Below are 25,988 nucleotides of genomic sequence, written 5' to 3'. Positions count from 1 at the left end.
TAAACTGTCTTGAGTAGCTCCACCCAACAACAGCTTACATCTCTTTAATGTCAAGTTTTCAAAATCAACGCATCTTCAAATGTGTCCGCACTTTATGCATCAGCAGGTACAGGCGTTGTCTAGGACTCCGCTCTGAGCTGACAATCCACCTCCTCTTCGTATCTGGCAATGGGCTACCACTAACTATGTAATTCCATTGTGATTCAATCCCCGGGCATTTTAGCTCATAGGTGCCTTACTGGGGGCCAACACCAACTTCACCTGTGACTCAGTGTTAGATGGGGAAGAGGTGGTGGGTGGGAGAAGACGGCTTAAGGGAGTTGCTTCCCCTGTGACTTACCTAAAACCACACACTCGCTTTGCCAACATCCTTTCTGCCCATTTAGAGGAAAACTAGTTAAGAATTTCGTTTTGTCGAGCTACTTAACCAATGAGATTACATCGAGGGCCCCCAACGCGGTGCATTTTTGCAGAGACCACCATACTTGAGAAAGAGTTCAAGTTTAGCAGACATTAGGGATCTAGTTCCGTAGAATTGCCTTAACCCACCTCGGTGTAAATATTGGGGGGGGGGGGTGTCTCCAGTCCATTCACCCACTACGCTATCCCTCGAAACGCCCACTGACCAAATTTCCCCCCTCTCTCCCCCGACTCGGGTGGCGATGGGAAAGGACTGGAGGGTTACAGCAGCACCCTAACTCTCGGCTGGGGACTTGTGGCCTCTGAGAGTTAGAGGAAATGGAAGTGGTCTTGGTAGCAACATCCGCAGGACAGAGGGGACCGAAGTGAAACCGAGCCCGAAGTGCTCCGCTGTCCCGCCCGCTCCCCCACCCGCCGTGCGCCCGTGAAGGCCTGCGGGAAAGAGGCGATTCGGAGCCCCCAAGGTGATGCCCAGGGATGCGCGCAGCTGCCCGCTCAGGTCGCTCCGCCCGACCGCCTTTCCAAGCCTCCCGCCGTCGCCTCTTCCCCGCCTGCGGTCGGGGCGGACCCCGCGTGGGGGCGCCCGCCCATCCGCGCCGCGGAGCCACCGGAGCCCCGGCGGGGATCAGCTGCGCGGGGACGCCCGCCCGCCGGGCACGCGCACCCGCGCCGCTCGCACCCGCGCGCTGCGCTCGCTCCCCGGCTCGCGGCTGAGACTGTTCCCTCCCGCGGCCTCACCTTCGGAGGAATGAGAGTCCCGTAACCCTCTCCTGGTGGTAACCGGAGACGGCTGGAGCAGGGGCCGCTGTGACTGCTGCTGCTGCTGGCGGACAGTCCTTCGCGTGTTCATCTCCTCGGCTCCCTGGCGGCGCGGCTGCCTCCGCTGCCGAGACCGAAGGTAGTAGGCGCTTTCTCTCACTTCCTCTTTTGCAGAATCAGGCCGGAACTCTTCTAGCGGGACTCGTCTTCTCGCCGGGGACTTTTCTTTGGCCGCCCGGGGCTCGAAGTCGCCGTACACTTCTGGCGGCTCCTCTGAGAACCTCACTTCCCGCCGGCCGTGGCGCGACGGCGAAGGAGTTCCGTACGCAGGCGCGTCACTGCCACCGCCATTTTGAGGGGCGAGCCGGCGTCTCCCCTCCCGTAGGGGGGCCCGGGGTGTGACGTAGATCCCCCACCCTTCCCTCCCCGGCTCCGCCCGCCGCCCGTCGCCCGCCATAGTTGTTGACGTAGCTTGAGTCGATCGCGAAGGTGGTTTGGGGGGGTCCGTAGATCGTCCTGTCGTTGGTGGCGACGACTTCGCGTGGTGTTGGGCGGTGGTCGCGGTGGTCAGGGAGGCAGTTGAGAGTCGCCGGGGCCGCCGCCTGCGTCGTCGCTGCTGTGCTGCAAACCCGCCTCTGGGCCCATGGTGTGTCCTGAGGGCTGTGGGAGAGGCAGTGCCTGTGCCGGGTCAGCTGTTGCGGGTCACTCCCGCCTCCTGGCTGAAGGCACCAAAGAGGAGGAGAGGGAGGACGACGTCGCTGTCCTTGGCCTTGGGGGAGGGAGGGAGGGGACGACGAAGACGGGACAACTGGCCGGGCAGATTGCCTTTCCTGAACCCAGCTGCTCGGGGCGAGTGTTACCCGCACGCGGGAGACGCCGGTCCTGCCACCGGGTTCCGAGGGTCTGGGAAAGGCCGAGCGAAAGTCGGGGGCAGAAGTTTCTGTCCTCGCCCCTCGGCTGTTGCGCAGTTTTCCTGGAACGTTTCTGAGCGACTGCTACCTGCGCCGTGCCTTTCCAGGTGTTTCTGGAGTAATGGTTTAAGGGTACGTCGGCAAGTGCCGTCTTTTCTTGGAAAAATTTTCAGTTTTGAGCTCCTTAAGAAGGCAGCGAGTTTTAAAGTTTAAGTCACCTGTTGAGAGCCCCAAATCGTATCTGCAGGCGCGCACACACTCGGGTGGATTTCCATTTGCAGAGTTTCCGCAGTCTTCGGGCTTTCCTGTGAAGGCTCTGTGCCGGTAGCACTGTTCAGAAACCCAGGTGGGGCCGCGTTATGGACATTGAGAAATAAATACTCGGATTCAGTAAGAGCAATAAAATTTTAACTTGTGATCCGTTGTTATGTTGATTCTGGGTATGATGTGATCTACTGAACTTGGCTTAGGGTTTCCTGTATTTAGTTTACCAAGTAAGAGAACCTGGTAAGAGTTAACGTGTTTCACCTCTCTGTACCATGTTTACAGACGCGGGTAATCTGCAGATATTTAGTCAAATTTAGACATAGAGAAGATCAGTATTTGGGAGAAGGAGTAAGGTTACTTCATACATATACACTTGTCTTCTTAGAGGGCTTTCCAGAATTGGTTTTAGTGAGTAAAGAAATTATGTAATTTCAGGGGCGCCTGCTTGGCGCAGTGGGTTAAGCCTCTGCCTTCGGCTCAGGTCATAATCCCAGGGTCCTGAGATCGAGTCCCACATCCGGCTCTCTATTCAGCAGGGAGCCTGCTTCCCCTCTCTGCCTGTCCCTCAGCCTACTTGTGATCTCTTAAGTAATAAGTAAATAAAATCTTTTTTTAAAAATTGTAATTTCGGGCACCAGTTACAATGAATGATTCTGAAAACTGAAGATGTTTATTTCAAGTACTTTAAATCACCTTAGAATGCTTTTCAGCTGGGGCGCCTGGGTGGCTCAGTGGGTTAAGCTGCGGCCTTCGGCTCAGCTCATGATCCCAGAGTCCTGGGATCGAGTCCCGCGTTGAGAGGGAGCCTGCTTCCCTGTCTACTTGTGATTTCTCTCTGTCGAATAAATAAATAAATAAAATCTTAAAAAAAAAACATGCTTTTCAGCGACTCAGTTGCAACTGGGCAAAAATTTCAATTTAATCTTCAGGTGTTATTATGTTTTCACCAATAGTTCATAAGTTTCGGCTTCAGACCTGGTTACATGCTTTAGAGTTACCTAGATTTTAGCCTGTCAGGAGCTTAGTTTAGTTTTGTTTACAATATACAACATAGCCAAAGAAATTGGAGGAAGAGTAACAAAGGAGGTGCTACTTATTTTTTAATCTTTTAAGGGAAAATTAAAAGTGTATTCTCCGTTGTCAGCTTGGATAAAATGATACAGTATTTAGAAAATTTGTGGGACTTAATTCTTTGATAAAATGCTGAAGAAATTGATACTTGGTAATACTTGGCTTTTATTTAAGTAATGATTTCTCTATAAGGTGCCTATTATATTGCTCATTATTAACATAATAAAAGTCTCATAATGTAATCAAATAATATAAAACTTTATAGTATTAATATACAAAATTCATATTATGAACATTAATGCATAGTAAGTACCTCTTTCAAACACTTACCAGTACAGTTTCTATGTAGGAACTCGGACACAGCCTTTTAAACTTAGGTTTGGGGACATACTAAGAAAAAGGATGAGAGATTCTATATGTTACTGAACAATCAAAGAAAATGATCTTCATATTATTGAATAATCAGTACTGTGTTACACTAGATGCTTGTAAAGGCTTAAGAAAGAAACTAATGGCTTTGGCTTTCCAAAGAAACAAATAGGGAATCATAAAGTCACAGGTATGGTAACTTTGATGATAACACATATATTTGCTTAGGATTTTCTCTCTTTTGCTTACGTAACATACATATTCCTAGCTCTGCCATACCTGTCTCCCACACCTAGCAACCTTACAAATACCAGCTTTCGTCACTGTGAGGTAGAGCTAAGCTCTTGTCAAACCAGATTTGCTGCTGTAGATATTTTCCAAACTACAAGGCTGGCCCATAAGAGGTGACATTAGAGGCAGTAGATTCATAGCCAATAGTGTAAGGGATTTGCTGGGTCACTGATGCCAAGATGGAACCTGAGCTCTGGAGGTTAGACAGTTACTTCAGTGAGATCACAGGAAAATATAGAGGAATATATTGAGATATATAGAGGAATTCAGTGGATCACAGGAAAAGACAGGTAAGAGAAGAAATGATTCTAACAAAGAATTTAATTTACATATTTATCAAACATCCATATTGTCACAGAATAGACGTTTGGTAAATGTATGGGTTAAATTAATGTGTATTCTCTATCCTTAGGGAATTTGCCATTTATTTGGAGAAAGACATACACAAAAAATTAAAATTCAGATTAAATGACTGGCATCTATTTATATACCTAGCTCTCATGCCTAGGTCTAGAAGTCTAGTGTTGTTGACACTGGATTTCTAAAGCAGCTGTTCTAAAAGAAACATTTAAAAATAATATAATTTTTGTACCAGAGTTTTTTGTTTAGGGTAAGCAGAAATCCAGTTATTTACTGAGAAAGCATCTATCAGTTCTTTGTGCATAATCACATTTCTGGTCAGTAGGGAAAGAACTTTGTATCTTAAAAAAGCAACATTGTTACAAGTTAAAGATTTAAAATATTCAGAAAGTAACTAAAGAAATAGTAGCTTACTCCATTCATTCCCCATTCTCACAAGTAAAAGGAAAAATATTTTAAAGACTTAATACAAATGAAAGTGTCTAGCTGGAAATGTTATACTGAAATTTAAAAAAGTTAAAGGAAGTAAGTGGGATATAATACTTATTCTTTGTTGAATTAGAAATTGCAGCATCTAGGAATGTTCCCAAATCACAGTGTTTCTGTGATTTCAGCAGAAAGAATGAGAGATGAAGGCACCCAAAATCACCACTACATGAAGAATCATTAACCAAATAAATACTTGAGCTTCTGCTCTGTACTAGACAAACCCAGCTCTAGGTTCTGGGGATAAAGCAGTGAAAGACTAGACTAAAATACAACCAACCCTGCGTTGGAATTTATATTCTATGGGAGTCAGATAAAAATCAAAGTAAGTAAAATAGTGTCTTGGTCAGAAATGTTACGAGGAAAAAATAAGGAAGAGTGAGCTTTAAGAGGGATTTCTTTGCGTTGTTTTGAATTGGTGTTGATCAGGAACAGGAATTTTAGACTTCCTTGGCTGCCCCTGGCTGATCATGTGTTCTAGCGTAAATTCCTTGCTGTCTCTCAATCTTAACATTTATATAATTAATCAAGATAATAGCTATTTTTAAAAATTTACTACTGTCATTTAGCAAATACCGTTACGTTCGTTAATTAGCACGTTTGCTTACTATAACCTTATGAGGTATGTATGTAAGAGCCTTGCCCCCATTTGACACAAGCAAACTGAGGTTTGGATTAAGCTCTCGTTTGCGGACACACACCTAGCAGAGGTTCCAAGTCACGTCTGCCTGGTGCTTGCCATTACTGGGTAGTGCTCCTCACAGAGTTGGTGCCATGGGTTGTTTCAGCCTGTAAATTTATAAGGGCTAGAGTCTGTGCTCGTCTTGCAGAGATGGGTGCCTTCCTGTGGGATTGCAGGGGAGCTGGTCCCGGGCGGCTCTGTGGGGCGCACTCGCCACACCTCTAGCCCGGGCTTTGGCGGGTGGGAGGAGAATGGAGGAAGGGGGGCGCGTCCTGAGAAGGAGGAGGGGCGGGCCGACTACCAGTCCCAGCATTCCGCGGGCTCCTCCCCTCCCCGCGGAGGTCGTGTCACGTGGACCGGGGCTGGGAAGACGTTCTGATCGGCCGCGTCCGAGCAGGGGTGCAGCCCGGCGGCGTCGTGGAGCGGAAAGAACACCCGAAGGGCTCCCCTGACGTTGACAGTTCACAGTTTAAGACCCAGCTAGAATTTGTAAGTAAGTAAAATGTACATACAACTTTTCCGTGTGCTAATATTTGATCTGATATCTCCTTTGGAGAGATTTTTCTGAAATAATCCCTCCCCACCCCCACCCCGTACTGCAAAAAACCTTAAGCGGAGCAGTTTGGGGGCATATTTTTGTTTTGGAGTAAAGAGAAATCAAATCTTACGAACATTAAACAAATTAAGGTGGGGATAATTGTTTGGTTTGGACTTTGAGACGAGAAGTAGAATTCTGTAAGTCTCAAAATATAAACGGGAAATCGGCCAGTGCAGATGGAGATTACACTCTTTACCTGCATGCCTAACAGGGTCTCATTATTCGTCGTCATCTTTATCCTATAAAACAGTACTCTCCCCCCACCACCACCTTTTTTAGCCTTAATGGTGCTAAAAAAAAAAAGGCTAAGTTTGAAGTTTTGGTAAGAACCTACATTTATTATTTTGTTTATATATTATATATGTACATACATATTTTTTTCTCAGTTGCATTTTATACCCATTGTGAAAGTTTACCCCTTTTTCTTCTTTCAGGAAACTGTATAGTGTTCTACCAGTCAGGCTTGTTAGACTTTCTACATGGAGTTTTCTTAATCTGATTCTACATACTGCTTTTGTTTCAGTTTTACTTGTCTCTGAGTTTTAAAACATTTTATTTTTGATCTGTATGAGAAACCCTTTACTTGTTCCTTTTTTTTTTTTTTTTTTTTAAAGAATTGGGGCTGTTGGGGGGCAGGGAAAATATTTAGGGCCATGGAATCTACCCATATTTATAAGCTTTATTTTTTAAGTACATGATTAGCATATACATGGCTAGTGGAAAATCATTTAATGAAAAAAAGGAACTTCATTGTAGAAGAACTAAAAATGCCCTTGGAAGCACCTTTGTGGATTACAACGGTTTGAAAAACTGGTACTTGCTACGGAAACTTTGAGATCCTCTCCTCAGTAATTTTTTTATTATGTTGAAGGCAGAGTCCACAACCTGATTACCAGTTTCACTGCTGGTTCATCACATAACCATGAGTGACTCACTTAAGTTCTATTTCACGTATCTTCCTTGCTACCTTAGAGAAAATACTAGCCAGAGAGCTCCTGTAACTTATGAATAGAGTAACTTACAAATTTAGCTAATAATACTTGAGGATTTGGGAGTATTTTAGTAATGTCCTGTGTCTTGTATGTAATTCATTTTTGCCTGAGACATCATTTTAAACTGTATACCGTGGAACTCCACCTTTCTCTGAAGCTCCATTTGAATTTCCTGACGGGAAGTTTGCTTGTCTCATTTTGCATATAGAATTTGTGTTAAAATCTCATTAGTGTTTTACATCTTATGACTACTATTGTGTCCCACAAGACGGAAGTCCATACAGTGACTACACTTTTAAGTTTTGCACAGCAAATCAAGCCTTTTTTTTTTTAAAGATTTTATTTATTTACTTGACAGACAGAGATCACAAGTAGGCAGAGAGAGGGGGAAGCAGGCTTCCCGCTGAGCAGAGAGCCCGATGTGGGGCTAGATCCCAAGACCCTGGGATCATGACCTGAGCAGAAGGCAGAGGCTTTAACCCACTGAGCCACCCAGACGCCCCTCAAGCTTTTTGTGAATAAAGAATGATTGTCCCCATCATTGATCATGACTGAGTTTGGAGTCAGAGCTGAGTTTGAATTCCTGTTCTGTCACTGTGTGACTTGGGCAGATTGCTGTATTGCTCTGAGCTCTTTTCCTCATCTCCAAAATTGAGATTCATAGAGTTATTTGGAGTATTAAATAGGATAGTTTAAGGACTCAATAGATGGGAACTGGTAATACTAATTGGGCTACTAACACTAAGGGAGTTGGTCCATGATTTTGATAACAAAACAGGAAGAAAATTCACCTATAATTCCACTACCTCAACAGATCAAATTGTTTTTGTTTTTTTTTTTTAAATATATTCCTTTAGCCCTTCACCATAGGTATACGTAATGTAAATATAATAACCTTTTTACAAAAAAGTCAAATTTGAAAGATCGGTTTGTTAACTTCTGAGAGTTTTATATGGATAGAGCTCTCTGGGTCTGCCTTTATTCTGATCTACTAGTGAAGAAACAGCAGAACTTTATTTTAGCCCAAGTTCAAAACAATAGTTTTGGAGGGCTTCTTTTGTGTCCTCATAGTGGCAAGTGTGGTACATTATCTTTTTCTTTTTTTTTTTTTTTAATATTTTATTTATTGACAGAGAAAGAGAGATCACAACTAGGCAGAGAGGCAAGCAGAGAGAGAGGAGAAAGCAGGAGGAGAGAGGAGGAAGCAGGCTCTCTGAGCAGAGAGCCCGATGCGGGGCTTGATCCCAGGATCCTGAGATCATGACCTGAGCCGAAGGCAGAGGCTTAACCCACTGAGCCACCCAGGCGCCCCGGTACATTATCTTTTTAACCCTCAGTTCCTCTTCTTTCTAGGTAGTGTTACTCCTTTTTGTGGTTAAGAAAACAGAAAACATAGAGAGGAGTTCACCAACAACTGTGCAGGCCCAGGCAGTCTGACTTTAGAGTACAGTGCTGCAAGGGCTTTATCTTCGTACCTTCAGTGTATGGAAGTTAGGTCGTATATGTAAGCAGGAATTGATCCCGGAGGCTGACTTAAAACTTCTTTGTATAAAAGTATAACAGTATCTGTAATTACTGTAACCACTTTAAAAAACTTTTTATAGGAAAATAGTGAAGAGTAGGGAAGTGTAGACTGTCTGAACAAGTGAAGCATTCACCTATGGTTTTATTAGCTGTGTCAGTAAAAGTATGATTTATATACAAGGTTAGTTACTAAGAGTAAATTTTCCCTTGTTTATTAAACATAGGGTCTACACTAAAAGAAATCTTCTCCAAAGTAGTGTTTCTCAAACTTCATAGTGAAGCATTAGAATCTTTTGGCAAACCTCTTAAAACATAGCCTGCACCAGCCTCTCAAATACTCTGGTTAAAGTAGCTCTGGGGTCAGGTCCAAGAATTTGCATTTCTAATACGCTCCAAGATGACGCTAATGATTCCCAGCTAATGAATTTAGTAAGGAAACAAATAGTGGTGGCTATCCAACTTGTTGATTTGACAGTGAAACTTTGGTTTAAGCACTATCTTTTGCTAAAAGGACGGAGGATTTTTTTTTGAAACACTGTTGATCCCAGGGCTGAAGCAGGGAGCCTAGAACATCTTGTGCTTCAAATTAAGGAAATGCTCAAAAAAATGTAGAGGCTTGTTGGAAGGACATGGGAACCAACTTGAAGGACCTTCAAATTGGCCAAAGTTGGAACAATTTGAGCAACAAAATGAATAATGGTAGTATTGAATTTTAAGTCAGGGAACGAAGTTAAGTATCCATGTTGAATGGGTATAGTTGAGTAAACAAACAGGAAAAGGGACAACTCTTTCTTAACTGAAGAAGTCCAATGAATGAAATGAATGAAAAGCAGGAAGTAGAAAATCAACAGGCATACAGCACTGGAGTAATTTTTTTTTTTAAGATTTATTTGACAGAGAGAGATCACAAGCAGGAAGAGAGGCAGGCAGAGAGAGAGTGGAGGAAGCAGGCTCCCCGCTGAGCAGAGAGCCCAGTGCGGGTGCTCATCCCAGGATCCCGAGATCATTATCCAAGCCGAAGGCAGAGGCCTAACCCACTGAGCCACCCAGGTGCCCTTGTAGTAATTACTACAGACAGAATTCACTTATAATGCTAGTGGATGGAAGTTTGAGGAAAATCAGGATATCTGAATGTTCTGAAAAACTCTCTCAAGATAATTACAGCTGGAAAGGAAAAGTAGTAACTTGGCATTGGAGATACCATATTAACCCAATGATAGAAGTTAACATCACCAGTAGCAGGACATGGACATCATGAACTCAGTGATATGATGCAGTTAGAAGGATACAACATCATTTCTTTGGTGATACTGCTGCCAAAAATGCATGAGAAATGTTACGAGAAAACATTATACAAACCCAAATTGAGGATCATTCTACAAAATAAGTGACAGTTACTTTTCAGAAGTATCAAGGTCCCAAAGACAAGTAAGTTCACAAAAGACAAAAGAAACTGTAAAGACTAAGAGACTGTCACAGTTTAGAGATTCAGGAGAATTAACAACTAAATGTGATTTGAGATCCCAGATCGGATCTGGAACAGAGAAAGGACATCAGTGGAGAAACTGGTGAAATTTGAAAAGTCTGTAGTTTAGTTAACTGACTTGTATCAATGTTAGTTTCTTGGTTTTTTTATTTAAGATTTTAGTTTTTTTACGAGATAGAGAATAATACTGGCATATTATGACCATAAATATGGTCCAGAGGAGTGGGCAAGACTTAGAAATTTAGTTTTATTTTTATTTATTTTTTTTTTTAAAGATTTTATTTATTTATTTGACAGAGAGAAATCACAAGTAGATGGAGAGGCAGGCAGAGAGAGAGAGAGAGGGAAGCAGGCTCCCTGCTGAGCAGAGAGCCCGATGCGGGACTCGATCCCAGGACCCCGAGATCATGACCTGAGCTGAAGGCAGCGGCTTAACCCACTGAGCCACCCAGGCGTCCCAGAAATTTAGTTTTAAACACAGACACAAATAGCCTACGTATAAGAATAGAAATACCCGAACTTGGCCCTAGGTCCCACTATTGGAAGTTGTGTATTAACCTTAAAGATTTTACTGTTGGTGTTTGAATTTGAACCATAACTTTTGGGCCATTACGGCAAGGTCAATTGAAATGTATGCATAAACGTCTAAAGCAGCTGTTCTGTTTTAGGGTATGCTTGCAGGCCTCTTAAACCTGTTTTTGTCTGTCAGTTGCTGGAGTGAGAGGCAGCTGTTTTCTAACTTAGGATTGTTTTTTTGTTTGTTTGTTTGGCTCATGTGTTCTTCATAACAGGGAACAGTGTATGTGGTAAGTTGTGCTGAAGATTGACACAATCTGTGCTGATTGTCTTTTCTCACCGATTCTAGCTCTGCCAAATTAGAAACAGTTTCTCACAAAACAGTCTGAAGACTTTCTAAGGAGCATTTATTTTCATGATATATTTAACACAATTATTTTAGATTATGAGAATTTAAAAAGAACATTCCTGTTTATCCCCATACTCCTTAATCTCCTGTCTATAAATTCCAAACTACTTACAAAATAGGAAACTTGAATGGTTTGGATTTGTGTATGAAACTTATCAGAGAAATTGTCTCATATAAAAAAGAGGTATTTTTTTTTAAATTGGTTAACCTTAGAATGTAATACTCCATGGAAGAAAATAATTAAAATGGGAACTCATGGTTTAATTTCTATTTTTATATTTTTTCTGTATATTTGTCTTCTGATTTTACATATTATATAAAGAGTTAGTAGAGGCTGAATTCTAAGGAATATGTTTGCCTGGAGAAGTCACCCCAATCCTGACTCAGTCTGAGACTTACATTATCCTACCATAAAAAGAACAAGAGAATTTTTGTCTGACAAAGGCAGATTTGAGCTTGCTTACTAACAGACATTCAGGAAATAACAAAGAATGAAATAGAATATTTAGGAAAGATAAATATTTAATGTGTATTAAGGTGCCGTTATTAGTAGATACAGATTTCAGTGGGTTAGAATAGCATTTTCATTTTGCAGTTAAAGTGCTATTTTCTAAATTGTCTCCAAAGTTTCACGAAGAATCGATCTTAACTTTATTGTAGTCCTTACACACAGAAAAACCTGCTTTTTGTTTTCCTCTTGTATAGCATTTGTGTAGTAGAGAAACTCTTTAAACTTTGGTTTTTACCCACTGTTGCTGATTAAAAGGTTTGAAAACCTTTCTGCTTCTGTGGGTCTTCCAGAATTTCCTATAAACTCTACGTACAGTCTTTTAATATCCATCTGAAGACTTTTAACCTTTACCCAAAGCATTGTTTCCAATCTGGATTCCCTGGACATCTGGAAGTCCTGTAAGAGTTTTCTTTATATATCTATAGTACTTGGTGTTGAGCCAACTACATGGTTAGTTCCCTTGGTAACTTAAACAATTATGTTTAATCAGTAGAGAAATGGTGGTTGTCAAGGTATTTTCAGCATTTCTACAAGCCAAGTAGTAATCATATATTTACTTTAAATGAACTCCTTTTAACATAAGCTAATAACATGTTGAGGAAGGAAACAAATCCAGAATATGTAACTCTTTGCAACTGTATGATAGAGGCATTTTGAATATTTATCTGCAATTTAAAATACTGAAAATTTCTAAACTAGGGCTAGTAACAATAATTATCTTCTTTGAAGTTTTGATTGGCAGATTGACATTGGCAGACATCTGATTAATTAAAAAAATGAGAAAATGAAATTATTGGAAGAATGCTCATTGTTTAAACATCCTTCCAAAATGAGGTCTGAGGAGGGATGTGCTGGAATACAAATTACATTTGGTAGTAAAATGATTAGGAACCATTAACAACCTAATGGTTTTGGGGAGTTTAAAAGTATCTGTTCTCTTTCCAGAAAAAAAGCACAAGTGTACATAAAAAATCCTGATGTAATTTCACGGGATTCAGGACTCCCTAAACCTATCCTAGATCTTTTTGTCTGGAAATGGAAAATTGTGGTAGGTGATTTTCTCCATCCGCACCATTGAAGAGTAGCAAACAGTTTGTGAAGGGGTTTTTTAAAGCTTAACTGTTTCTGCTTCAAAAAGGTCATGGGGGGAAGGGAGGGAAAAAAATGAAAGAAGATGGGACCCGGGAGGGAGACAAACCTTAAGAGAATCTTAATCTCAGGAAACAAACTGAAGGTTGCGGGGGCGTTGGGGGCAGGGATAGGGTGGCTGGGTGATGGACACTGGGGAGGGTATGTGCTATGGTGAGTGCTATGAATTGTGTAAGACTGATGATTCATAGACCTGTACCCCTGAAGCAAATAATACATTATATGTTAATTTTTAAAAAATCAAATAAACATCATTTATGTAATTAAAAAAAAAAGGTACTATCTTTGGTATTTAAGTTATACAGGCTCTGGAACCAGTCTGCCTGGATTCAGATACTGATTTCTCTGCAGTGACCTGTGACCTTTGCAAGTTGCTCAACCTCTGTTTCCTTAACTATAAAATTGATTATTGTAAGGATTACATGAGATAATATATGTAAAGTGCTTAGAATGAGTAGTGGTACTTGGTGTTAGTTATTGTTAGTCAGCCTTATTATCTCACTGACAAAGGATTACTGTGGAATACCGGGCTACGTGAGGTTCTCTGGGCTACAGCTTACTTGGAAGAAGAGTTCTTTTTTCTAATTTAGCACAAAGGCACCATGTGAAAATCCTTGCACACAGATGCATGCCTTTATGGGAATATGCTTAGATGAGCTTTCTTTTCCACACCAGCACCAGGTAGGCTTCTTTTATTTCTATGAAGAGGTAGTTGCTTACAATTTTATGAGAAAAATGATGATCTGTATCCTTCCTATAAAAAAAAAATTATTTGAGGGAGGGAGGGAACACAACCAGGAGGGGGTGGCAGAGGGAAGTAGAAGCAGGCTCCATCCCAGGACCTTGGGATCATGACCTGAGCTGAAGGCAGATGTTTAACAGACTAAGCCACCCAGGTGCCCACATCTGTATCCTTCTGTAGGCTTTTATCCTTTTTATCTTACCCTCTGGGCAAAGTAACTACTGCTGCTCTTCCTTGTCCACAATATGGAATTCTGGTTTTGCTAAATCTCTCTTTCTAGCCCATTGCTATTTCCACTCTACTAGTAGTTTTTTAAAATTATAACATATTGAATAGAGATTCTGTAAGCCATTACAATTGTGATGCAATGAACCTCATACCTCCACTGAGTTAAAAAAAAATTAATCTTTTTAAAAAATTTAAAAAAATTAAAAAATTCAGTTAACTAACATACAGTGTATTATTAGTTTCAGAGGTGGAGTTTACTGATTCATCAGTCTCATCTAACACCCAGTGCTCATTGTATCACGTGCCCTTCTTAATGTCCATCACCCAGTTACACCATCTGCCCATCCCCCGAAATTATTATCTTTGAAGTGCTTTTATTATTATTATTATTATTTTTTAAGATTTTATTTATTTATCAGAGAGAGAGGGGAGAGAGCGAGCATAGGCAGACAGAATGGCAGGCAGAGGCAGAGGGAGAAGCAGGCTCCCTGCCGAGCAAGGAGCCCGATGCGGGACTCGATCCCAGGACGCTGGGATCATGACCTGAGCCGAAGGCAGCTGCTTCACCAACTGAGCCACCCAGGCGTCCCTGAAGTGCTTTTAATATGCCCTCCCCAGCCCTATCCCCTTTCCTCTCCCATCAAAGGTAATGGTTGTCCTTTGCTTATCGTTCATTCTTTTATAGTTTTATTGAATATTCCTAGATAATATATTGAAATTTAATGTAAATGCAAACTGTGTAAGTGTATGGGTGGGTGGGATGGGGTGTTCTGCTACTTTTAATTTTTTTAGCTTAATATTCTTGAGTTTCATCTGTGTCTGTATGTACAGTATTCCACTGTGTAGCCATAATGAGGGTTTTTTGTCCTCATCACTGCAGTAAAGCAAGTATCTCAGTAAAGGGAGTCAAGTCAAAGTACCTAAAAATTCTGTTTACGCTGTACTGTAGTACATTAATTGTGCAGTAGCATTGTGTTTTTTTAAAAATGTATATACCTTAATTTAAAAAATAATTTATTGCTAAAAAAATGCTGACCGTTATTTGAGCTTTTAATGAGTGGAGGGTCTTAGCTTAATGTTGATAGCTACTGACTGTCCAGGGTGATGGTTGCTGAAGGCTGGGGGGGGGCGGCTGTGGCAATTTCCTAAAATAAAACAACAGTGAAGTTTGGGGCATCAGTTGGGTCTTCCTTTTATGAATGATTTCCATATGGCGTGTGATTCTGTTTGACAGCACTTTCCCACAGTAGAACTTCTTTACCCACAGTAGAACTTCTTTAAAACTGGACTCAATCCTCTTAAATCTGGCCACTGCTTTATCAACGAAGTTATGTAATACTCTAACTTTTTTGTTGTCATTTCAACAGTCTTCACAGCATCTTCAAGAATAGATACCATCTCAGGAAACTGCTTTCTTTGCTCATCCATAAGAATCAACTTCACATCCATTGAAATGAAAGCAATTCACTCACCTCTTCAGTTTGACTCCTAATTCTAGTTCTCTTGCAATTTCCATCGTATCTGCAGTTACTTCCTCCGACTGACGTTTTGAACCCCTCAGTCATCTATAAGGATTGGAATCTGTTTCTACCAGCATCCTATTAATGTTGATTTCGGCCCTTTCCCGTGAATCAGGAATATTTTTAATGGCATCTAAAATGGTGAATCATTTCCTGAAAGTTTTCAGTTTACTTTGCCCAGATCCATGAAAGGAATCCTTCTCCAGTGGCAGCCATAGCCGTATTTCAGAAGTAGTAAGACTTGAAAGTCTGTTACTCCTTGATTCGTGGGCTGCAGAATGGACATTGTGTTAGAAGGCACAAAAGCAACATTAATCTCCTTGTACACCTCCCTCAGAGCCCTTGGGTGACCAGGTGCGTTGTTAAAGGAGCAGGAGTATTTTGAAAGAAATCTCTTTCTGAGCAGTAGACCTCAAAAGTGGGTTTAAAATATTCAGTAAACTATGTTGTAAACAGATGTGCTGTCATTCAGGCTTTGTTTTCCATTTCTAGCGCACAGGCGGAGTAGATATAGCATCATTAGTAAGGGCCTTGGGATTTTTGGAATGAGCAGTGGCTGCTTCAACTTAAAAGTCGCCTTTGCATTAGCTTCTAACTAGAGTCGCCTGTCCTTTAAAGACAGGCATTGATTTCTTCGGTCTAGCTCTGAAGGTCCCAGATCGCATCTTATTCCAGTAGAAGGCTGCTTTAATCTACATTGCAAATCTGCTGTTAGTGTAACCACCTTCATTCAGTAAGTTAGCTAGATCTTCCAGACCATGTGCAGCTTCTCCTTCAGCACCTGCTGTGTTACCTTGCACTGTTACTATGTTACGGAGACCGCTTCTTTTCTTTAAACCTCATGAACCAACCTCTGCTGGCTTCAGATTTCTGCTTTCTGCTATGCTTGCTCCTGTCTCTCAGACTGTGTAGGATTCAAGAGAGGATTTTGCTCTGGATTAGGTTTAGGCTTAGGGGAATGTTGTGGCTGGTGTGATCTTCAAACCAAACCATTTAAACTTTCCCCATATCAGCAAGAAGGCTGTTTCACTTTGTTATCATGTGTGTGTTCACTGGAGCAGCCCTTTTAATTTCCCTCAAGAATTTTTCCTTCACATTCACAGCTCAGCTGTTTGGGGCAATAGGCCTTATTTTTCAGCCTATCAGCTTTGGACATGCTTTTCACACTAAGTGTAATCATTTCTAGCTTTTGATTTAAAGTGAGAGGCATGCAGCTCTTTCTCTGACTTGAACATTTAGGGCCCATTGTAGTGTTATTAATTGGCCTAATTTCAGTACTGTTGTGTCTCTGAATAGGGAGGTCCGAGGAGAGGGGGAGAGATGGGGGAACAGTGAGTCAGGGGAGCAAGTTAGTGAGTTAGAACACAAGACGTTTATTAAGTTCACAGTCTTCTATGGGTATGGTCTCAGATACCCTAAAACAGTAACAGTCATAACATCAAAGATCACTGATCATAGATTACCGTAGCAAATATAATTAATAATGGCAAAGTTTGAAATACTGTGAGAATTTCCAAAATGTAACACAGAGATACAAAGCAAGCAAATACTGTTGGAGAAATGGTGCAGACAGACTTGGTGATGCAGGGTTGCCACAAACCTTCATGTTTTGAAAATACAGTATCTAGGAAGCACAGTAAAGGAAAGTGCGATGAAATGAGGTATGCCTGTACCTCGATTTATTTATCCATTTTAGTGTTCATGGCCATTTTGCCTGTTTTGTTACTGCACGTAGTACTACCATGAATATTTTCATTCACATGTTTAAGCACAAATGTGCAAATTTTCTAGGGTATATACTTGAGTGGAATTACTGAGTTATAGGAAGCACGTATATGTTCCGTTGTACTAGATAATGCCAAATTAATTCCAAAAATGGTTGTACTAATTTATGCTTCTATGGTATAAGGATTCACATTCGATTTTTTGTTCTTTCTATGTTTATTGGTCATGTACAACAGTAAATAAAGACAAAAAGCGCTATTCTCAAGGAGTGTATATTTTCGTAGAAACAAAGAGCTGAAATATTTAATATATCAAAATGGAAAACATAAGGCAAGGAAAAGGGGATGTTACCTTGGCTGCTCTTGGCCGTATATGGGGATTAGAGATTAAGGGGATGAGGTACAACCAGGAAGCCCTGGGCTTCGCTTAGTGGTCAGTAGAAACAGAGATACAGTATGATGAGATTGGTCGGCCATCAGGGGTAGTGAAGCTGTGAGTGGGCGTGGGGTGGGGTTTGAGGATAACGCGGGGACCATTTTCAAGAGGCCCTCTTCACTCATCCGTTAGTGGTAAGGCTAAGAGTGAGCAAGGAGGATGGTGGCAAGTAATCTTAATGTAAGCTTAGTGCTTTGGGGTCCCCTTTTGACACTTGCCCATAGTGGTTTTTAGAGGACCAGGGGAGGGGCTGTCTCGTCTGAAACGTAGGAACACTAGAATTCTCTTAATTGAGGAGTATTTGGAGCTCTAATGCTTTGTTGACTGTTGAAGTTGGAGAGATAAAAGTTGGGGGAAAGGTGGGTTTATTCTGAGTATTTGGAGCGTTAGGACTCCCTTCTGCCACTGCCAGTGGAGATGTGGAATCCTGAGGGTGGTTGTGCCTAGAGTATACACAGCCCCAGTTGTCAGCCTTGTTAATTTTTGCCAGTCTGGTGGATGTGAAATAGTATCTTGTTGTGATTTCAATTGCATATCCCCCTTTCACTCAAAAAATCCAAAATTCTTTATCTTTTCAACGTTAGACTTAGCCATATAACTTTACTACTAACTTTTATGTTGAACCCCATGGTTGTGTGGGTTTTATTCATCATCTGTCTTTGCCATGTACTAAACATGGAAGATTTCCCAATTCAGCAACTGAAACTTCTACTGTGGTGGCTCTTGTCAGTAGGCCCTCGGGAAATCTTTTATGCCCCGTATTGTCACTAACAAAGGTATCAAGTCAGGAACCCTGTCACACCTTCTGTTCACTTTGCCTGAGGAGCTGAGTTGGTGGCCCACACCCATGCATTGTTATCTCACCTCAGAAAATACTTCCTGTACCTTCACTGACTGCCTCACCTCAGCCTGGGCTCTCATCAGAATAGGAGCTCTGTGTTGCAGCACTGTCAGAGGCTCTTTGGTTGCCTTTTAAACTTTTTCATTTTAAAATCTGACAGTCACAGCTACTATTGAAGGTCTGCAAGGAAAATGCTTTGACCACAACTAAGGCTGTCACTGCTGCTTTTCAGGCCAAATCTTTATACAGTTTTAGCACTTATGCCTTCCCCAGTGTCTCTGCATGCTTTCACAGGATCAAGCCTCAGAATTCACAAGAAAGAGCACTGGAGAAAAGCAAGGTTTATGTCATTTTCTGATCTATAGCATTCCCGAGGTGGCTATGTAGTTGTTCATGCATCTAGAACCCCACCTTTTTTTACTTGTTATATTAAGTGTCATGAAGGAGTATAAAAATGATGATAGCACCTGCAAATTCCAACTGATTTTCTAAATATTTTCCAAAAATTGCTCAGAACTACTGCTCAAGATTATACCTTACTTTCTTTCTTAAATATAATAATGAAGATAGATAAGGGTAATGAGACATACCCCTCTTGGTTTCTTTTTTAGCCTTCAGAAAGATTTCCTCCCAACTTCCTACAGTTAGCTATTAAAAATATTTCCTGATGATTTTGTAAGCATTTTCCTGGATGGATTAAAGTACATTATAGAAAAGCTGTCACCATTGTTAATGTTAGTCCACACATTACAGGAATACCATATATGGTACCCATTTCACAAAAAAGATACACAAGAAATCTCAAAGTTTTACTAGATAAAATATGATTATACAGACTTTACGATTACTGGAGTGCAGAAGGACTTAGAAGAAAGAAATACAGCCCTAAAAATTTTAAGCTAGTACAGAAGTTTTTAAAAAGATTTTATTTATTTGACAGAGAGAGGCTTAGAGAGTGTGAGTGCTTACGTGGCAGGGAGAGGGAGATGCAGGGAACCCCACCTGGGGCTCAATCCCAGGACTCTGAGATCATGACCTAAACTGAAGTCAGATGCTTAACCAACTGACTGAGCCACCCAATCTAGTATGAATCCTAAGTGAACCAAAAAACCATTCCTAGTGCCCAAAATACGCATAAGATTAACTGCCAATGGATAAATTGTTGTGAACCCCTATGAAATTGTCATAAAAAGACCCACAAGACAATTTTCATCCACCTTGACTGGTCCAATTGATTTCCAAATGCATGTTTCTAATAATAATATGAGCAACTCAAAGCCCATATGAGTCGTCTGAAGTTTTATCATTTACAGGTATGTGAAGCATTCCCAGAGGCTTCAACCAACTCAGCATCAGCTACTTCTCTGTGACTGGGTCCTGATTAAGGTCTTCCCAAGAAAGACTTCATTGGATCCACATTCAAGAGGACTCTACCAGGTTTTCCTGACCCCCCTACATCGCTGTAAAGTGCCAAGGCCTTAAGACTTGGGTACGTGTATTACAACGGCAAGTGCCAGCGCCCACAAAAGACCCATTGGACCTGTCAGCTGCTCTGTTTCACCAAGCAGATATAATAACTTACCAGCAAAGCAGAGTAAGCCAAGTGCCTCTGCATGACACCACCAGCTGATAACACACAAGAAAAAATAACCAATTTAGACTAGAGCCCTGTCTTTTCTCGAGAAACTGGGATTTGAAGGAGCTATTCTGAATCTGTGCAGCTAGTGAGTGACTGATCACACTAGACGGATCGGCCCGTGAGTTCAGAGACTGAGTTGCAGTTGAGTGAAAAATAGACAACGAAATCTTGAAGAATTGCACGGAGGTGCAAGCCAAATTTAACTCCGGTCGCCAAGTATCGTTGGTTGGACTGAGAAATTGCTCAACCAGACCTGTACTAGGACTGGTTATTTGGGTATCTCTCTTTGTCATTGTTGCCTTTTACTGTTACATTGGTTTCTGTGTTACCTCTCTAGGCCCAGATGTTCTCAGATAATTCACATTGCCCGGACTGTGGGCAACAGTGGTTCCCTAGTTTAGAACTAGGCCACTGGTTGTACCAAACTGAACTTGTTGAAAATGAATGTTACCAGGTGTTCTTAGACCGCATTAACAGAGCTGATTATTGCCCTGAATGTTACCCTGATAATCCTGCTAATAGAAGCCTTGTTCTGCCTTGGTCTTTCCCACTTGAGTGGGCTCCCCAAAATCTTACCAGATGGACCTTTGAAAAAGCTTGCCACCCATTTCTTCTGGGTCCTCCACTGGTTAGAAAAAGGATACATGACTCTAGAGTAGCTGGCTTTAACCCTGCATTGCAGTTAATCTTGACCAGAACGGACAAAACCTTGAACAAAAAACTTGGCCAAAACAAGTAACTTCTTAAGCAGTCAAAATCATGGAGACTCTAGAGTTTGTACTAGTAGCCCAAGGAAGAATGGGAAGATGTCTCCTTTCTAAGTCTGATCTAAACTGTCACTACCTTGGGGAACTGCTTAAATTGTTGGATCTATTCTCATTGTCTACACATACTTTGTTCAGCATGAATTTAATCAGTATTCCAGTTGGGCTGTTCATCTAGAACCAGTCTAATCTATGTTCCCCATGTTTTGGAATTAGCTTCCCCATCCTAAAAAGCTCCACAGCCTTACTATGGATATATGACAGGATAGTCTTGGAGGAGAGGCCCTGTACTGTGTGTACCATAATGATACTTTTAGTGGTAACTTTTGTGGGAAAGCAACTTTGAAGCTGGATTATAGAGGATTCCAGTAAAACAGCTAGATACTTTGATTAGAAACTGCATTGTTCTAAATTCCACCTCTTGTACATTAACCAGTGGTAATACCTACATAAGATACACAAAAACATGCAGAAATGCCACTGTCTTTACTTACTTGACACCACATAAGCAAAGGCTGTCCTGTTTTAGTGGTGAGTGAACTTAGAATGTACTCCCCTGGAAATGGAAAAGTATTTGTGCTATGAGATAAGTGGCAAGGGGTTATCAAGCTTGACTCCACAGACAAGAGGAACAGTCTAAAGGAAGCGTCTTTCTGAGAACTAAGAATGTCTTGCTGGACATTGACCACATGCTGGCCTTCACTTGATGAGAATCATGGAACTTAGAGTACAGGAGAAAACTTAGAATTTCTGTTGAAAACATCTCAGAGGCCACTGAACAATTTTAAAATTCCGCCCAAGATTCTAGATAACCCGTTGCTTGTGTAGCAGCTCAACAATGTTCTAAGGTCCCAGGCTCGCTCTGTTCTTCGCCACTGGGATCCTTATCATGGTGGCTTTTTTGTCCTTATAGTTGTTTCCTGGGTGAGCCTAAGTGTGGCTGTTGCTATTCAGACATTTCATTCCCAAAGGCTGGAAGTAGGAAGCAAAAGCTTTTGCCTTTCAAGTCTGTGTCTTTTATTTGGGAAAAAAAATCTTAAAAGTCCCTCACAGATTTCTTCTTATGTGTCATTAGAAAGTACTGGTTCATAAGCCGGGGGAACCTGGCAAAGGGGAATGGGGTTAGCAGTGCTTGGGTGGGTAGGGCACATAGTCTCCCCTAATAAAACCATGGTCCTTTTAGGAAGGGAGAAGGGAGGAATGAATGGCTGTTGGTATGCAACAAATCATGCCTGCCACATGTTGTGAAACCCAAAGTTATTTGTTCATCTGTATAAAGGATGTATCCCAGAGATCTACCCTGTATCTGCCTTATGTCTGTTGCAATGGACGTTCTCTCCTGTTACTGCGGAATAAACTGTGTGGACTGCTAAACTGAGTGAAGACGAGTTAGTTTATCATTAACCTTTGGTTACGAACTCCTTTATGGTACTAAAGCTCTTTGTAAAAAGTGAAAATTTACTTAGAGGTAATGCTTTTGACCAATATTATTGGTCCCTACGTTTTTTTCAAACACATACTGACCAAAACACTCTACATGCGTGCAGTTTTAAGTCAGCAAAATGTTTTTTTGTTTTTTTAAGATTTTTATTTATTTGACAGGTCACAAGTAGGCAGGGCGGGGGGAGGCAGGCTCCCCACTGAGCAGAGAGCCTGATGCGGGGCTCGATCCCAAGACCCTGAAATTATGACCTGAGCTAAAGGCAGAGGCTTAACCCACTGAGCCACCCACGTGCCCCTCGGCAAAATGTTTTAACCAAAGATTGTTTTAACCAGTCTTTCCTTTAAATAGTTAAGAAAAAGTAGACGGATTTGTCCTGTTGATTTCCAAATCAGTACCTAGATGAGTTTGTCAAAACATGTAAATTTCTTGATCTTAGAGAAATTTTGATTCCTTAGGTTGCTCACAGGGTCCTGGAATCTTCATTTCTAAGTAGTGGTGCAGGAGATTCTTACCCAGGTGCTCTGTGGCTACTTCGAGAAGTACAACAGTAGCACCTCCATGGTGTTTAGTTATCTGGCTTCAAAGGATGGGAACTGAGTACTCCTAATACCACAAGGTGTTGATAGTTCTTGTACTTTGCTGCTACCACATAAAGAGGTTTCCTGGAGGACTGCCGGTAGGTGACTGTGCTAGTTCAGATTATTAGTCACATGTTTCTCATTAAAATAATCAGGACTGCTGTAGTTCTGTGTGGTGTCATTCTGAGCTTTGTGAGTATATGGACAGGAGAAAAGAGTCAAAAATATTAAAAATTACTTTAAGAATACCTTCAGACATGATTGTATCATCGCATAACGTGTTACACAGTCAGCTCTCAGAAATAACAGTGTGACAGAGTTCATAAAATGGAGCAAAGCAGAAAATCCAGGGGACTTTGTAGCTCTTCCGCTTTGGTCTTCTTAGTATGACTTTACTTGGCTTAAAATACTCCACAATGTTCCAATTCATGGTTCCAGATAGTGAATTATAAAGTATAAATATATTCCTAAAATTAAGTCTCAAAACAAATGTTGTAGAGGGTTATCCGCTATTTTAGATTATATGAGCCATATTAATCATCTTCATACTGTGGCAGAATTGATACTATTACTTACATGTATTGGTGGCCATTTTTTAAATGACTGTTAAACCACTTCCAGTTATTTTATGGCAGACCTGAGAGTGGAATATTCAGAGACATGTGCTGGGGTAACCTGGGAAGGAAGTAACCTTACTAAAGAGGAGGCTCTCCTGCATTGGGGGTAACTGAGTTAAGATTATCTCTTAAGTGATAGGAGGAGAAAGAAGCCCACGCAAGCAGGGAGGCATAAAAGAATTCCATGGAATCCAAAGAATGTGTGGCAAACAGCAGGTTACACTTATCTGTAAGAGTGAGATGCACCATACCCCTCCTGTTTTCTTCAGTCTTCCCTGATGGCCCTGGATTGTCTGCGAAGTCCTGAGAACACAGCTTGAAAACTGCTTATTATATAGGAAAAATAATGGTCTTGCCACCATCTGACCTGTGTGTATTTTCAAATTCTAGTACTGTTAGATGACTTTGGGCATTTTAACCTCTCTCTCTCTCTCCAGTTACTTTATCTGCCACATAGGTAGTGCAGTAATACCTACCTCCTACTCTGGGGTTTGAAATGGGATAATGCATGCCAATCCTGGGGCGCGTAGTAAGTCTTTAGAACTAGAAAAGGTACAGGAGAATGAGGCAGAAAGAGGGATTAAAGCCAATTGTTAGAGCTTGATGCTGAATTACCGGAAACTTCTTAAGTCCCTTCCAATGAAGGACCGAAGGACCTGTACCTTTCAGGGAAGATAACTGAGGTGGAGTCTGTAGCTGAGTCCAGCGGTATGTCTTAGGTGTAAAGACAAGTCTACAGGGATGGAGGACCCCAAGCAAATCCTTATCACATTTCTCAGGCTCGTTTACAGTCATTATTGTAGGAGGTGTAATTGCTGTGTGATTTACTACATCACCTGAGACTTTCCGCAGCACCAAAACAAGCAGTTTGAGAAAACTTTTAAGATTACGTGTAGGTGGGGCGCCTGGGTGGCTCAGTGGGTTAAGCCGCTGCCTTCAGCTCAGGTCATGATCTCAGGGTCCTGGGATCGAGTCCCACATCGGGCTCTCTGCTCGGCAGGGGGCCTGCTTCCCTCTCTCTCTCTCTCTGCCTGCCTCTCCATCTACTTGTGATTTCTCTCTGTCAAATAAATAAATAAAATCTTAAAAAAAAAAAAAAAAAGATTACGTGTAGGTTGAGCCAGGTCATAGGATCCAGAGTCACAGTTCAGAACTAGACACCAGGCTCTTTATACTATGTTTACAATAGGCATTTTTTGTTTCTGGTTTTTTTTTGTGTGTGTGTGTGTGTGGCATGGGTAAAAGCTTGGGTCACACAGTCAGATTGTGTTCCAATCCTGACTCTGCCTTTACTAGTTGTGTTTTGGGGGAAGGTTCTTAAGCTCTGTGTTTGTCAGTTTCCTTGTCTGTAAAATAGTAAGAATATTAATGGTCCAGACCTCATAAGACTGTTGTGAAGATTAAATGAATTAATACATAAAGTGCTTTGGATGCTGTTGGCATAAACAAGGCACTCAATAAATGTTACCAATTATTTTTGTTGTGTATGTTTTTTATGTTGTCTCTACAGCAGAATTATAAATCGTTTTAGGGCCAGGATACCTGCTTGTTATCCCTAGAGCCTAAAATGACACCAAAAGCAGGAGGGCCTGGGTGGCTCAGTCTATTAAGTATCTGCCTTCGGCCCAGGTCATGATCCCAGAGTCCTGGGATGGAGCTCCACACAGGACTCCCTTCTCTCGGCAGGAAGTCTGCTTCTCCCTCTCCCACACCCCCTGCTTGTGCTTCTGCTCTTGCTGTCTTGTTCTCTCTTTCAAATAAATAAAATCTTTAAAAAAAAAAAAGTGTTTAAAAATAGAAGATAATATGTATTTATTGGGCCCTGACTGCCATGTTAGTCATGTTAGTAATTTATATCTAAATTACTGTCTTGAATTGACTGATTCTCTTTTGTCCTTAGCTGCTGAGCTTCTGATTCTCTCTCTCTCTCTCTTTTTTTAAATATACCACGTAGGAGCACCTGGGATGGCTCAGTTGGTTAAGCGTCTGACTCTTAGTTTTGGCTCAGGTCATGATCTTGGAGTCATGAGATTGATCCCCGCCTTGGGATTCTCTCTCTCCCTGTGCCCCTCCCCCACTCATGCTCACTCATGTTCCCTCTTGCTCTCCCTCTTTCTAAAATAAATAAAATCCTTAAAAAAAAATATTGCTTAAGTGTTACAGATTCCAGTGCTTCCTGGTACCTACCCTTTATTCCCCAGGTCTCCTCTCGGTCTCTGTCCCCTCCCGTCCTCCCTCCTGCCTGGTCCCCATGGTGGGACCAGAGGTTTTCAGGATGAGTAGAGGTTGGGTGAAGTCCTGCTGCTCTCCCAGCCCTGATACTGTTCTCACAGGAAGCTTTTTCTTGTCCTTTCTCCTCCCAGCTGCTTGTGACAAAATGCATGGAAGGCTGTGGTTGAAGTGGCCTGTGTAGCATAAATTCATTGCTTGAGAGCTCAAAGGCAAAAGCATCATAGGCTCTGCCTTTTGATGCTTTTCCTCACAGAGGCTGATGCATTGTATTACTCATTTTAAAAAAGTATTAACTATATCAAACATATAGAAAAGTCCAGAAAATAACATTCACCAGGTAACCAGATCTAAAATACATTAATGTTTTGCTACATTTGCCTCAAGTTTCTTTTTTTTAAAGATACTTGACAAATAGAGTTGGA

General features: G+C 41.5%; 3 protein-coding genes across 5 annotated transcripts in view; 2 read left to right on the top strand and 1 right to left on the bottom strand.

The window, feature by feature from the left end:
- TOR1AIP1 (torsin 1A interacting protein 1) overlaps positions 1-3,670 on the bottom strand; it is a 43,878-nt gene extending 40,208 nt beyond the window's left edge. For both annotated transcript variants that reach the window (XM_082701744.1, XM_082701745.1), the window contains exon 1: positions 1,159-3,670. In XM_082701744.1, the coding sequence (XP_082557870.1) occupies positions 1,159-1,636 (478 nt within the window). In that variant the 5' untranslated portion in view covers positions 1,637-3,670. The remainder of the gene's footprint in view (positions 1-1,158) is intronic.
- LOC309849339 (torsin-1A-interacting protein 2-like) overlaps positions 1,180-25,988 on the top strand; it is a 42,311-nt gene continuing 17,502 nt past the window's right edge. Inside the window, exon 1 of one of the 2 annotated variants that reach the window (XM_082701750.1) lies at positions 1,180-1,318. The gene's annotated coding sequence lies outside the window, so the exon portion shown is untranslated. Of the gene's footprint in view, positions 1,319-5,922; positions 6,106-25,988 lie in introns of those variants that run through there. The other variant, XM_082701749.1, reaches the window with a different exon arrangement.
- Positions 5,993-24,808, top strand: LOC309849346 (torsin-1A-interacting protein 2). Its single transcript, XM_082701766.1, has 2 exons — positions 5,993-6,109; positions 19,606-24,808. The coding sequence occupies exon 2, from the start codon at positions 20,275-20,277 to the stop codon at positions 20,668-20,670; it is 396 nt and encodes a 131-aa protein (XP_082557892.1). The 5' UTR covers positions 5,993-6,109; positions 19,606-20,274; the 3' UTR covers positions 20,671-24,808.

This window comes from Mustela nivalis (assembly GCF_964662115.1).
Source record: "Mustela nivalis genome assembly, chromosome: 16".
Taxonomy (NCBI): Eukaryota; Metazoa; Chordata; class Mammalia; order Carnivora; family Mustelidae; genus Mustela; species Mustela nivalis.
This window is presented reverse-complemented; position numbering and strand designations above follow the sequence as displayed.

Excerpts from the sequence above, each read along its gene's own strand:
- LOC309849346 (XM_082701766.1), top strand. The coding sequence starts at position 20,275 with ATGTTCTCAGATAATTCACATTGCCCGGACTGTGGGCAACAGTGGTTC.